Source organism: Desmodus rotundus, chromosome 10 (assembly GCF_022682495.2).
Source record: "Desmodus rotundus isolate HL8 chromosome 10, HLdesRot8A.1, whole genome shotgun sequence".
NCBI lineage: Eukaryota > Metazoa > Chordata > Mammalia > Chiroptera > Phyllostomidae > Desmodus > Desmodus rotundus.
In genome coordinates this window covers 36,924,697-36,938,563 of record NC_071396.1, presented here as the reverse complement: position 1 = coordinate 36,938,563, position 13,867 = coordinate 36,924,697, and the positions used below count along the sequence as shown (strand labels likewise).

Here is a 13,867-nt window from a genome sequence, read left to right as displayed (position 1 = left end):
CTGATTACGTCTCACTAAACACGGTGCAGGGGCCTTCGTTTCCCGCCCCCCACTTGGGGGAGCACTGCCCCACACACCTTGACCTCAGCAGGGACTGAATGAGAAAATGCACAGGCTGACCCTGACTCTCACTATCCAACAGGACACAGGGCCAAAAGCCTCTATTGATGATTTATTTCAGGCCACAGGGCAGAACAGGGTCCCCACTGGTTTTAAAACCATTCATTGGTTGTTAGACTCCATTAGGTTACTATGGATGTGGAAAGCATGCCTGAAGTTGAAAAGACAGATAAAAAAGGTGGCGCACACTCTCTCTGTCTCTCTCTTTTTCCACAACGGGTATGACTTCTTTGCCAGGGGAGAAAAGCCTGTGTCAAAGGAGGCTGAACATGGACAACCATGTTCTTGGCCTTTTATCTGGGAAACAACAAGGAGGCAAGTCCTCAAACCACCACCGTTTCTCCCAAAGAAACACAATTTTTATGTTGAACATTAGCTTCCTGGTGGCTGCTTCACAATTTTGTACCAATTGTGGATACTTTACTAAAAGTATGTATTTTAAAAGTCATAAAGGAAGTCATAGGCTCAAAATCAATTTGCCAAAAATAAATACATTTGCTAAAAATCAACTATTTGCCAAAAACTAAGACCGGGCCCTTAAACAGGGTCGAGGACAATTTGTTTAGACCTCTGACACTAAAAGCCAAAGCAACCGAGAAGCAGAGCACCTGGACAGACAGGGCTGAGACCCACGCAGGGATGGCAGGGCACGGGGACAATCGCAGGGGACAGGCTTGATAACTGGGCAAAATAATGGTGATGTGCACAGGCCCTTCTGTGCGTTTATTTTTGACCACTGGACTCTTGGAGAAGTGCTTTTGGTGCCTCAGCCTGCGTCCAAGCACTGGTCACCAGCAAGCAGCATGTCCCTTCTACTCTACAATGGAGGAGCTATGTGAGAACTCTTTAAAGCCTCCCCTGGCTGTAAACTGTTTTCATTCTATCACTTGTCTTCCTAAACAACCACAAGTGCTCCGGAAAACCACAGTTTCACGTTTGCCTGGGGAGCGACAGAGCAGCAGGGCCGCTGGCCTGTCCGGCGAGCGCCTCCCTCTGCACTCGGCATTTCCTCCTGTGCCAGCCCCTCAGGAGCCTCCCCTCGCAGGAGAGCCTGCACAGCAAGGCGGGCCATCATTTGTGACCCCATTTCTCAGGTGAGAACAATTGCCCGGAAAGCTGCAGGGCGAGTAGAGATGACAGAGGAAGGATGCTTATCGCAGAAGCAGGCCACTCACCACTCCACGGCATCCTTTGTGGTCCTCACGACCAGGCGGCGGTTCCAAAGAGTCCCTGAGCCCAAGCAAGGCTTTCCAGGGTGAGCACTGTAACAAAACATCAGGCGATGAGCCACGTTTTTAACAAACATGAAATAACCCTCCCACTCCAGATTATTCAGTGTTGGCATGCGCTCTTTTTTCCTTTCAGATAAATATTGCACCTGCTTCCCCCACCCCTAGCTTATTGTCTGATGTGTGACTCACATATAAGTGGCATGTATTTAAGATGTACGAGGTGATATGTTGATACACAGATATATTGTGAAAACACACCCATCACCTTATACAGTTACCTTCTTTGTGTGTGTGGTGAGAACACTTACAATCAATTTAACACATTTCAAGCATACAATCAAGTGTCACTAAGTGTCGTGACCATGTGGTGTGTTGGACCTCAGAACTGAGTCACCTCATAACTGAAGTCCGTGGCCTTTGACTAGCATCTCCCCATCCCCCCGCCCCGGGGAACCACCATGCTACTCTAGGAGCCTGCCTCTCTTAGATGACGCACAGGAAGTGAGATCCTGCAATGCTTGTTCGTGTCTGGCTTGTTTCCCTTAGAATAGCGTCCTCCAGCTCCCTCTACGTTGCTGTGAATGGCAGGACCTCCTTCTTCTGGAGGCTGCGTCACATTGTGCTGTGTACGTAAGCCATGCTACCTCTTCCGCTCACTGATGACAGACACTTAGGCCCACGTACCTTGGCTACAGGGACTGAGGCCGCAGTAAGCACGGGGAGCACAGCTCCCTTTCTTCGGCCCCTTTCCCAGAGGGGTGACTGGAGGTGCAGGTGCACGGGAGCACTGAGGGTCAGCTTTGAAATGGGCATGAGTACAAACGAAACTAACAGAGTGGACGAGTATCTAGACATGGAAGTACCCTTTCCTTCTTCCCTGCTAATATTTTCTCCAATCCACAGTCATTTCAGAACCATTTTTTGCAAAAGTAGGATGAAAAATAAAATCCTATTCTGATGCTAGACTGTTAAATGTGTAAAGTAAATTGGGTGCAACAGACTCTGTACAACTCGACCCTTACACCCAGAACTTTTAGTTACTCTTACCACTTAATAAAGCTTTCACTTTTTCTTCATATGGCTTGGTAGCTGAGTTTATTTTTAAGTCTTTCGGGTAAGTATACTGCACAATTGAGGATGATTGTATTTTTGCTATTACATGTTCTAAGTCGCTGCTGTGTGAACATTCTGTGAGGACGGCTACTGAGCACGAGAGACGTCACAGGGGATGGAACTTTACCCTGTAGCTCACTGTAATGGAGGTAACTGTAGGTGGCCATGCAGGGCCAGGGGTGCAGTGTGGGATAGCTCAGGGCTCAGAGGTCACTGAGGAAGGCTGTTTAAGGCAGCAGAAGAGAACGGTTAAGAGTGTGGGCCAGGGGTAGCATGGCCTGAGCGTGCCTCTTTGCTCCGCTATCATCAGCTGGGGGACTCAGGCTGGGAAACAGCCCTGGGTGTTAGAGTGGAGGCCAGTGGGGCAGGGGAGCCCTGAAGAAGGTAAGCACTGTCTCACAGGGGACCTGCATCATCTAAGGCTTTGTCATTGTCTTCGAGCCAGGGATGGAGAATCCTGAAATGCTTCTTCAAACTAGAGACTTCCAGGGAACCTGATTCAAGGTTCTCCTGGGAGGCCACCTACGCAGCCCGCCCCACACTGCATGGCCCTACTCTTCCTCTCCTGGGACCCTGTCTTTGGTGTTGGAGACCCCTGAGCGGAGGACCCAGCGCTGAGTTTTTGCAACTCTTAAAATTTGATCATGATCTCGTTCCTCAGTTTGGTCCCCACCTCCACCTCAGCTACAGAAAGAGAGCCGGCTTTTAATGCCACTAAACACACCCTGAAGGAAAGCCTCCTGGCTCTGCTCTGAGGGGTGACAGCTGTTTTTTCCCTCCAAAGTGAAGTAACAATGGAAAACACCCAGGCCCCTCCCTTCTGCCAAGCCTGTGCCCACCTACAGTTTCTCCCTGTTCGGGGTCTCTTTCCAGTACCTTCATAAAGCTGTTTTTAAAATTCCGCCCAGAGTTTACAGTTCTTATCTGTAGGGGGTTTGGTTCCACAGGAGCCACTCTGCCGTGACTAGAAATGGAAACTCTTTCTTGAGCATTAAAACAGTTCATAAAGAAAACATCGAGTCCGCAAACCCAGAAGGGAGTGTTGGTAGTTAGGGAAGAAAAGGAAGACAATGGAGAAAAAGAGTCTAACTTTTGAATAAATGTGTCAGTTTCTCCCTCATAAATGAATATAGACTTTTTTGTACTTTAATTTTTTAAGTACATGGATTTTTATCTCAATTCATCTTCCTGGCAAACGACTGCTTGGGCAAGTAATCCAACATTCTGGGGTCCACCCCTTTCACCTCCGTAACAGGGCGATCTCCCACGTCCGTTTCTCCGCACCAACTCACTGCCCAGGGACTTACCCAGGGAAGGGCTGAACTCTGTTTGCCTTTGAGGCTGCCTGTTCTGTATTGGTTTGGTTGCCACACAGATTATTTTTACAATAAATAAATAAATAGACTTGGCTATGAATATGGAGAGTATTAATATAAAAATTACAAATATATTAAGCTACTGATTCATTGGAGGGGATTTTATTGCCTTGTCCACAGTCTGAAATCTGTATTGATGCCCATGTTAACAGAGATCGGGGGACGCCTGCTGAATTTCAGTAGTAAACTATCTAGCATCTGCATCTGTATTTTTATGGTCTTTGTACAGACTTTATTACTATATAAATGAGTATAATTTTGTGTTCCTATTAAAAAATAGTCATATTAAAATGTTCTGCAGAAATATCTTGGTCTAACATCAGGTTTATAAAAATCAGGTAATAAAAATATTGTCCCTGGAGCCAGTTTGGGGAAAGTATTATACAGTCCAAAACCCAACCACTGCACGGCATCATAATATAACTAATAAAAGATTTTGGAATTATAGCTCCTGACGAATCAATTGAACTGCATTAACTATTCCGGAGAACGTTTTCGCTGAGTGAATAAAGCTCTTTCTTTCACTCAGGTCTCAAGCTCGGGCTGGGATGCAGGTCTGAGCTGACATCAGCAGTGGAGGCAGCAGCTCCACTCCTGGCTGCTGGAGGTCCGAGTTTGCTCTAGGGTAAAATTCTGTTGTTTATCTAAATAATTTAAACCTGGTTCTGAGCTCTCACCAACCTACACGACAGAAAGTTTATTTGTCAGAACTGGCTCCCGCCCAGCTCCATTTCAGTGTGTAACTGTACAGGCTGCAGCCTCGTCTGTCTCAGCAAACACGCTGGAACCCGCCCGTTCTACAGCTGCGGTCCAGGACGCCCTTGTCCCCAGGAGGACAGCACTGCTGAGAGCAAAGCGCCCACTACCCGCTGTGGTGTGTGCTGAGCACTGTGGGATTCTGAAGAACAGGGATGAGCCTTGCCCCTCAGTGAAGTCCAGTAAAAATCTCAGGGTCAAAACATACATTTTACAGCCTTTTGGACACAGATGTTACTTTTGGTGCTGCTACAACAATATGAAAATGGAAAGCTGGCTGTAAAAAGCAGAGCTGTGGAACATTTAGAAAAAAGTAATGAAAACAGCAGAAAATCCAGTTTTCAGCAGAATCCTGTCAACAGGAGAAACGCTACTTGTACAAATTCCTGAGCAGAGGAAGGTGTGCAGAGGGCTTCCTGGGCATGTATAAAACATGAGCCAGATCAGAGCGCATGAGGAACGCTTTTCATTTTCTTTCTGATTTAGCCTTAACTTGTGGTTTATGTTAAGAAAAAGAAAAAAAGTGGACTAACCTCTTCCCAGGCCATCTCAGGGCTACACAACTACGCCCCTGCACCAGCGCTGTTTACTTCGAACATCTGGGCCACAGTCTTTGGTCACGCCTGTGGAACACATGAGGTCATCTCTTTGGGTGTTTATGTAGCTGAAGAATAATCAGAACCAAGGCATCAGAGATGGATTCCCTTTCCCAAAGTTTTAAGCACTTTGGCCCTTTTCCTTTCCCCTCTCAAATTTGCTCAACCCTGCAGCAAAATGGTTGTTGAATTAATTAATGAGCATGCTCTGCTTCCAATCTTCGAGAGTCTTGCCCCTTCTCTCTCCACACACACAGGTCACAGCACTGAAGGCAGATAAGCAACAGAAAACCACAGTGAGCTGAGCTGTTGTCTTGGCTCTCCTTTAGGGACTTCTGGGACCGTAGGCCCACCAGCCCCCATCTGTCACCAGGGTAAACTCTTCATGCCTCTTCTCTTTGACCTCCCATCACGTACGAGACAAAAGTCCACGAGATCCTTCATGCCGTGGCCTCTGCCTGCATTTCCAGAATCACCTCTCACAGCCATGTAAGGGGCCCTGCTGGTGTGCTCCAGGCCCTCCCTACAGACCTTACATTTCGACACGCACTTCCTGTCCTACCTGCACACCTTTCTTGCATGTCCTTCCCCCGGGCTGCAGGTGTTGCCTCTCATGCCTGTGCTGTCTCGCCCTCAGCACTCCAACCACATCTTTATCGGCCTTGCGTCGCAGCCACAGCTGATCGGCAGGCAGCTCAGGGTCTGGAACGAACACAATGCTGGGCATCAGCGACTGTGGTTTGCGCTGAAGTGGGAACGACGATGCTCCCAGACGGTGGGGGCAGTGTACATATTTGATATCAGGAATTAGATTTCTTCTACATTCATACAACCTTCTCACGTCTTCAGTCTCCCCTACACTTTAGAGTTCCCCCTCCGTTTCCTTTCCCATCTCCCCTTTCCTCCTACCTTGCTGCCTCCTCCCTCCCTTTTCTGGTTCCAATCATGTTTCTGAGGACAACACAAGCAGGGCATGTCTCATGGCAGAGCAATGACACGTAGCTTGTGTCCTGCGCTGTCTGGACAGTCCTGACACCCAGAGGTCTGCCTCGCTCCCCCAGTGTCTCTGTGCAAGCAATTGTCTGGATGCAAATTATTCTTAAATGACCCTCTCTGTACCCACCCCCTTTTCTGCTGCACCCTTCCAGAAGAGGTGCCGATGGGAGCAATACAAGGCAACTTCAAACAGCAAAGAGCCTCCAGATGCGGTGCAAATGCGGCAGGGTGGCCCTCGAGCCCTGAGGAAGTGCTGCCGTCGGGGGTGTGGGTGGGGTTGCTCTCAAGGAGGCCGTCAGACACGGAGTCAGAACTGTTCTTCTCTAGATGGTGATGCAGAAGAGGAGGACTCGGGGAGGATCTGGACTCCTGAGTCAGAAGGGGGAAGAGCTGCCCGTGAGGGGGGCTCTGTATACGTGAGAGCAGCCCCATTCATTGCCAGTAGGGACAACATTTGCTGGTGGCCCTTAAGGGACTGCAGACCCGCATGAACAAGTCAGTGGGTGGCAAGGCTTGTGATCTGGCTCAGCTTCTCACTAATGGGAAGAGGGTTTCCCACAGAAACTGGACTGTCTTCCTCCCCAGGAGGCAAGAAGCTGCCTGGGCCCAGCCCCATACTTGGAGTGGAAGACTGGAAGAATGGAAGGAAAGTGGCTTTGTGCCCTCAGGTCAGCACAGCCAGGGGACGACCCCTGAAGAGATGCCATTTCCCACCTACACAGTCCTTGACTTCAGCCTCCTTACACCTTCACTGCGGGACGCTGCTCCACCACGCAGTTTGTACTGCTAGGCTTGACCTTGAGACTGAAGAGAAGACTTCTCACAGGAACAAGGTTAACACACAGGGACCCACCGACACTACTCTGAAGGATACAGAAGCTAGGACAGGGCCAGGTGTGAGTGGAAACAGGACCCCTGTGGGCACATGCTCGTTCACGCCACTCATCAGAGCTTGGCCCACAGACCAGGGGCGACACTTCAGCCCCACGGGCCTCCTCAGCCAGGTGCCTCCGTGCAGGTCGGGTGGGCCCTCTGCTGGGAAGACCTGCCTTCTTTCCAAAACCGGTGAAGGGGGCAGGAGAAGACTCGGCCTACTGTAAAGTCACCAGCATGAAAGCAGGAGACAAATATCACCCACAAGGCACAGAGTAAGAGCTTATCCTCACCAAAAACTTACTGCAGGTGCCTTTGTACAAATACTTTATTATATAAGTAATTATTCATTATATAAAAAGAACATACCGATACACCAAAAAGAAAAAAAAGGCACCCACAACCACGTCTGTGAGACGGAGGTTTATCTTTTCCTTCTAGCCATCTCAAGTTTAGTTTGTGATAAGGCAGAATGGAGAACTCTCCATTTATTATCTTCTTCACAAATAGTTATCCTGTGTGCTAGCAATATATAATGAATAAATTCTATCTTTTCTCCAATTTTTGAAATAACAAAGCTATTTATATTCTCAATCTAAATACATGGCGAGAGAACTGGTGCTGGGCTCGCTTTCTGTTCTGCTCGCCTGTGTGCTCTGGCGACAGCTCTGCCGCACCTTTACTTTGTAGACAGTGAGCCCAGGGATAAAAATCGCAATGGGATTTCGATTAGGAAGATACTTCCTCTGTTAATTTAGGAAGAACTGGTATTTTTGCAGAGTATTTTCATCCAGAAACATTGTATGTTTCTCCATTTTTCTTTTATGCATCTTAATATGGTTTAGTTGGGTTTTTGTAACACATTCTGTATGTTTCCTTTCTATGTATTGCTAAATTTTCCTATTTTTAGTGTTACTAAAATATTCCCCCTTACATTTCAATAGCCTATGTTTTATAGGAAAGTTATTGCTTTTTTAAAACTTCATTTTGTTACTGGTTTTCTAAATTGCCAATGTGAGCAGTTTTCAATTGATTCTTTGTTTATTTTCCAGGAATCATGTCAAATTACTCCTCGCGTGCCTTTCTCTTTCCTGTGACTGCTCTGGGACCACCCTCATTACCAGGAATAAGAATTGCGTTTAAGTCTGAGCGTAAGCCCAGAAATTCAGAGCCTAGACATTTCTGGTCGCATCTTGAGATTATGTATTGACTTGAAGATGCCTTTCATCATTAGTTGCTCTATTTCCAGAGCACATGTTAAAACTGAGATAAAGTTTACATCTGTTGAAAAGCATAGAGATCTTAATTACACAATTCTGTGAGTGATACATCATTGCGTAACCAGCACCAACACCAAGACACGAATGTCCCCATGACCGCAGAGAGGCTCTTGTTCCCCTTCCTCACCAACCCTCGCTCCCCTGTGGCAGCCCTTGCTCTAACGTCTGTCACTATGGATTGTTGGCTGGGTGTGTAACTTTAAATAAAGGAGACCGTACCATGTCGTCTTTTGTTAAACATACTGTCTGTGAGATTCAACACTGTCCCACATATCAGTAGTTCATCCTTCTGTATCATCCACTAGATCTCTCCAGTTTATACATTTGTATACTAAGTGTCTTTTATCCATCTTCTGTTGGTGGACATTTGGGTTGTTCTCCTTCTTTTATTATTCACATGGTTGCTATGAATATTTCTGCACCAGTCTCTCTGTGAACATACGTTTCCATTTCTCTTGGGTAAATAGCAAAGAGTAGAGTTTCGACATCATAGAGTAGGTACATATTTAAATTTATTTTAAACTCCAGTTTTCCAAAGTCTTTGTACTATTTTTGTAACTTTTTGTTTTGACATAATTTTAAACTTACAGAACAGTTGCAAGAAATAGTACAAAAAATCTTGAACTTTTATAACTATTAAAACACTGTAATAGTTTATGTTTTACAGGAAAGTTATCGCTTTTTTCAATAGTTTACACATTTTGCCCTGTTTGCTTTTTCCTTCTTTTCTATTATCATATGTATACATACATATACATCTGATGTATATTATTCTTTTATAAATTATTAGTTGATTGGGAAAATTTGGGCCCTGACTGCTTGGTAGTTTAGTAATCCACCTAAAAATGGTCTTGTCCTTTGAGTTTGGTTGATTTCTTTCAAGCCTTCCTTCTACTCCATTTTATGCTCACTTTTGTCATTAACCAATGTCTCCAAACAACTGTTCTGCACATAGCACTTTGTCCAGGGTTTATAACTGTCACGTGTTAAAAGGAGTGTTGGTCTAGAAAAGGCCGTTTCACCACCACAGGCACCAGAATGTGCCTGGAACGGCGCTGCAGAGCACGCCTCACTACCACCTTCTCCCCGTATGCTGCCTTCCATCACCATCGTCATGACACAGACCAAACGACAACCCCCGGGCCTCATCAAGTGAGCCCCGAGAGCCCACTGCACAACGTTCACTTCTCGTGGGACCGACCTCAGTGCTTTGTGACAACAACACAAAAGTTTCCGGCTGTCCCAGAACCGCTCAACATCTGAGTGCCACTGTCAATGGTGGCATAACGAGAAGCGAGGCTGACGAGAGGGGACAGCCTGTGTAACACAGGACCCTCTTTAAAATCACGCACAAAACCAGCTGGTCATCAAAACCTAGGTGGTCACCATGTAGTAATCTTTTAATGCGGCATTTGAGTCCAAATTATATTTTATATTTTATGTATTGCTCATGTTTACACTCATAAATTACACTAATCTGTGATTTTCTTCTTTGATTTCTCCTTGTCAAAGTCCTCTGTGAGGACAGTGCCAGCTTCACGGAGTGAGCTCAGAGAGCAGAGAAACCGTCTCCTCGCAGACCCGAAGCGCTGTAGCTGTGAGGCTGCTGAGACCGGCTGTTTAAAAAGAATGACTTCTGTGATGAGCATCTCAAGTCTTCAAGGTTCTCGGTCTACTCAGGTTTTTCTCTGCCTCAAAAATAAATTTTAGCCTGTGACAATATCCTCAATACCATGTGCCCGTCAAAGCCACCAAATTTGTCTCCACGCCTCCGCACACGGCAGTCTCACAAGAGTTTACCACCCCATCTGCAGCCGTGGCTGTAGCTGCTTCATTTTCATACTGTGTTTACTGTTAAATGTTTTAGAGCCTAAAATTTGAGAAAATTGTATTCTTTCAATTCTTCATTTTTTTATTTGGTCTTATTTTTCCCCATAGATTCAGTTCTTGCATTTATACACTCAAAATTAGCTTTCCAATTCATTAAAACCTGTGTTCCTATTAATTCCTTGCTTCTTTTTCCATGTTTAATTATGCATTCTGACTTCTTATACTAGTACCAATTTCAATCACTTTAATTCCTTTTTATTTAATAAATACAATAAAAGCACTAAATTTTTTAAAAATGACTTCAGCTCTGGCATATGTTTTGATTTAATTTTGCTGTTACTGTTATTTCCAAACTGGTTCTAGTATTATAAAGTTTATTAAATCATAAAAACATTGTGGGCAAAAATTACTAACATGAATAGTTGCTAAAGATATTGTTTTAAATAAAAATACTGGGTTACAATCAAGCATCTATAGAATCATCCCATTTTTATTGATATATTTATTAATTCAGCAAGTGTTTACAAGCATCCAGGATGCAGTAAACTTTTTGTGAAAATGTTTTTGTTTTGGTAGATATTGCTATGTACCTGAAGTATGTAGACAGATAATGTGTAAGAAAACTACATTATATGCTTCTACATACAGTTAAATAGATGCAGCACAGTGAGTCTTCAGTGTGAGGAGCAGAAGTGACCAGTCTGCTCTTATGAGACCAGCATCCCTGCCTCATGACGCGGCCCCAAGGGCCACGTGAGACAGCGCCTGGCGCTGCGTGGCTAGAGACACTCTCCCCACGCAGACGGGCTGCGGTGGGCTGGCCCCTGTTCTGAGAGAGGCTGGCAGTGTCTGGAATCGGAAGCAATGTGCCCAGGCAGGGCCATGGTGGACCTAAAGAGAGACGCGCACATGGGCTTTTCTCCAAACTGTGTGTCCAGCCGCACAGTGATGGCTTTAGCACAGAGCGGAGCGTTCACCAGGTAGGAGGTGGCCTCTCTCGGGCAGAGGAAGCATTCTCGTGGAGAATTAAAAACAAGTGCTTGCTGTTAGCCACGCAAACATAACTCTTCTTGTGCTCAAATATGCTTTACATTACCTGGAAGAGGTTTACTGGCACCGGGCCTACTGTGTAGCTGAGGAAACCACTGTGTACCATAAAAACACACTAATGTGAAAGCCAGTTCAACAAGCAACAGGCTGATGGGAGAAACAGGGAATGGAGCAGAGGAAAGCGCTCCCTTTGGGAGGGCGCACAGGAAGCTGGAGGGGAGGGACCGCCTAGTGCCACAGGGTTAGAATGAAGGCATTGTTCAAACACTTGAGAAAAGAGTTCAAAGTCGGGGAAGTGATTACATTAACAGTGAAAGGGATTTTTTTGCTGTTGAAATACATATTTTTCTCTATTTGAAATGCTCAAATGTCTTTGAGATCTCAAAATTTTGTTCCCTTACAGTGCCTTTCTTGGGAGAGATTCCCAAATGCCTGAACTGGGATTGGAGAGAAACAATCACTCTCCAGCGATTCTCAGAGGGTGGGGCAGCAATACGCATTTTAAATCTAGATTAACCCCCAAAATGTAGCCTGGGCTTGACTGAGGATGAATCTCTTGATGTCCAGGATGGTGAACTACCTCTCCTGGATCTCTGGGTCTCTTATCTGTAACTCTTGGGTATTTTATTTTACTTGTGACATAAATCACTATAGATGAACACAATGATTAAGTTAAAAAACCAGTAGAAGAACTCTGGAGGGTTTAGGGGCAGGGAAATCTCAGCCCATGAGCCACCAATATTTCCCTCTCCCTCACTCAGATGGCCAACCTCCAGACCAGAGGCTGCCTGGGTCTCACTGACCTCTTTCTTCCGTCTTGTCTCCATGGAGACCTCCACCTGTCACTCCACTCCCAGGGGCCAGGCCCTTCTCTCACTCTCTGTTATTATTTTTTTTATTAACCATATGCTCTGCTGCCTCCAGGCAATGGAGAAAACAGGAAACCCAAACTGTCATTACTGGGCAGGAAAGTGCAAGAAAATAAACCCAAAGAAATTCAAAAGAAGGACATACTGAGATAAAAGCTGACATTAATGAAAAAGATTCCCCCTTCCCAAAAATAATGTGATCCAAAAGAAATGCTTGTTCTTTGAAATAACTAATAAAACAGAGGAACCTTAGGCAAACAGGATCAAGAAGGTGAGGAGGCACAGATACCATAAAAAACCCAAAGAAAAAACCCTAACACACAGATCAATAGAAACTGTGAAAGTCACACAAGAATACCATGAAAACCTGTTAAAAACTCTGAAAACATGGTGGAAACAGTCAGTTTTTCTGGGATGTGTGACACCCGAATTGGCCCCAACTGTCACACAGGCAGGGCCTAGACTCACGGGACTTAACCCTCGGTCGACAACTGCGGCCCCTCCTCTCTTGCCCGCATGCTGCCCGCTGCAGGAACTCTGCAGAGCACCTGCCCAGGTGTGCTGCTGCACCGCACCTGCTTCCCCCTGCGGTACTGTTACGATCGGGGTACGGGGAGGTGAACAGGAGGGACTCAAGCAGGTCAGTTCACTCTGCCCGAGCACCCCAGCCTCAGCTGCTCTGCTCTGCGAGTTCCAACTATGGAACACTCACTCTGCCATCGCTTCCCTACGGTTTCCCGTGTCTCCACTAGGTGTCAGCGGTCCACTCATGCCCCCTGAATTCTCAGTGTCCACACATTTCAGCTTCTTCTACCTGTGTTCACTGACACTGATGCACTGCCCGTCTCCACAATACCCGCCTCCCACGTGCACCAGCACTCCCACCCCCACCCACACACATGCAGAGAAATGACCGCAAGGACGCGCAGCAAGCAGCTGGACATGGTTATCTTGGTGTGGTGGGGCTAGAGGTTTTTTTCCTTCCTGTTTTTCAGTTTTCTATCTTGAGGCTGGATTATACTTTTAAAATTATTTACTTTTTAATTCAAAAGCAAACATGAATATATTCTCATTTTTAAAAATCTGTCAAATATATAAGATAAAGTTTCTGTTGGCACCACTCAAAATCTGAGTCTGTTTTCTAGAGGAAATTACTCACCAGTGTGGCATGTGTCCAAACGTGTCTCTGCTTTGAGTTTAAATCTGTGTGCCTATGTCTGTTTCTCTACGTGTTTTGTATGTAGGGAGGGTTGATTTATTATCTAAATTGTTTTACGCTTTACTTCTTGTTCTGCAGATTTTTATTTTTGTCACCTAACGGTACCCTCTGAAGCCCTCTCCACAGCGACACGCAGAGACCCACCTCACTGTGCGTAGGTGCTGCACACCAGAGACAGATACCGGCGTGTATTTACTCTAGTTCTGATGCTCCCAGCGCTGCCCCGGCTCCCAGCACTGCTCCGGCGAGGGCACCTGCACTGCCACGCTGGCCACACGCAAGCGTGTCTCCAAGGTACCCATTGAGCCTGGAGTTACCGAGTCATAGATCGGACACGTTTTTTATTCTAACAGACACTTCCAAACTGTACTGCTGAGGAGCTATAAAACCTTACACTTACAAAAGCAGTAAGCATACCCATGTCTTTACATCGTCACCAGTATTTCATGCAGTAAGTCTGCTCTTCTGATGAGTAAAAAATTACACTTCTTTGTTCTGATGTGCCTTCCTTACCAGCGAAGTTGAGCCTCTTCTATTTATTAGTCATGTGTATTTCT

The 13,867-nt window shown here is 45.9% G+C and overlaps 1 protein-coding gene across 1 annotated transcript in view; it reads right to left on the bottom strand.

Moving 5' to 3' along the window:
• Nucleotides 1–1,341, bottom strand: part of TMC3 (transmembrane channel like 3) — a 98,847-nt gene extending 97,506 nt beyond the window's left edge. Inside the window, exon 1 of the mRNA XM_024561914.3 lies at nucleotides 1,296–1,341. Within this exon, the coding sequence (XP_024417682.3) occupies nucleotides 1,296–1,308 (13 nt within the window). The 5' untranslated portion in view covers nucleotides 1,309–1,341. The remainder of the gene's footprint in view (nucleotides 1–1,295) is intronic.
• Between the last annotated feature and the right edge of the window lie 12,526 nt (nucleotides 1,342–13,867).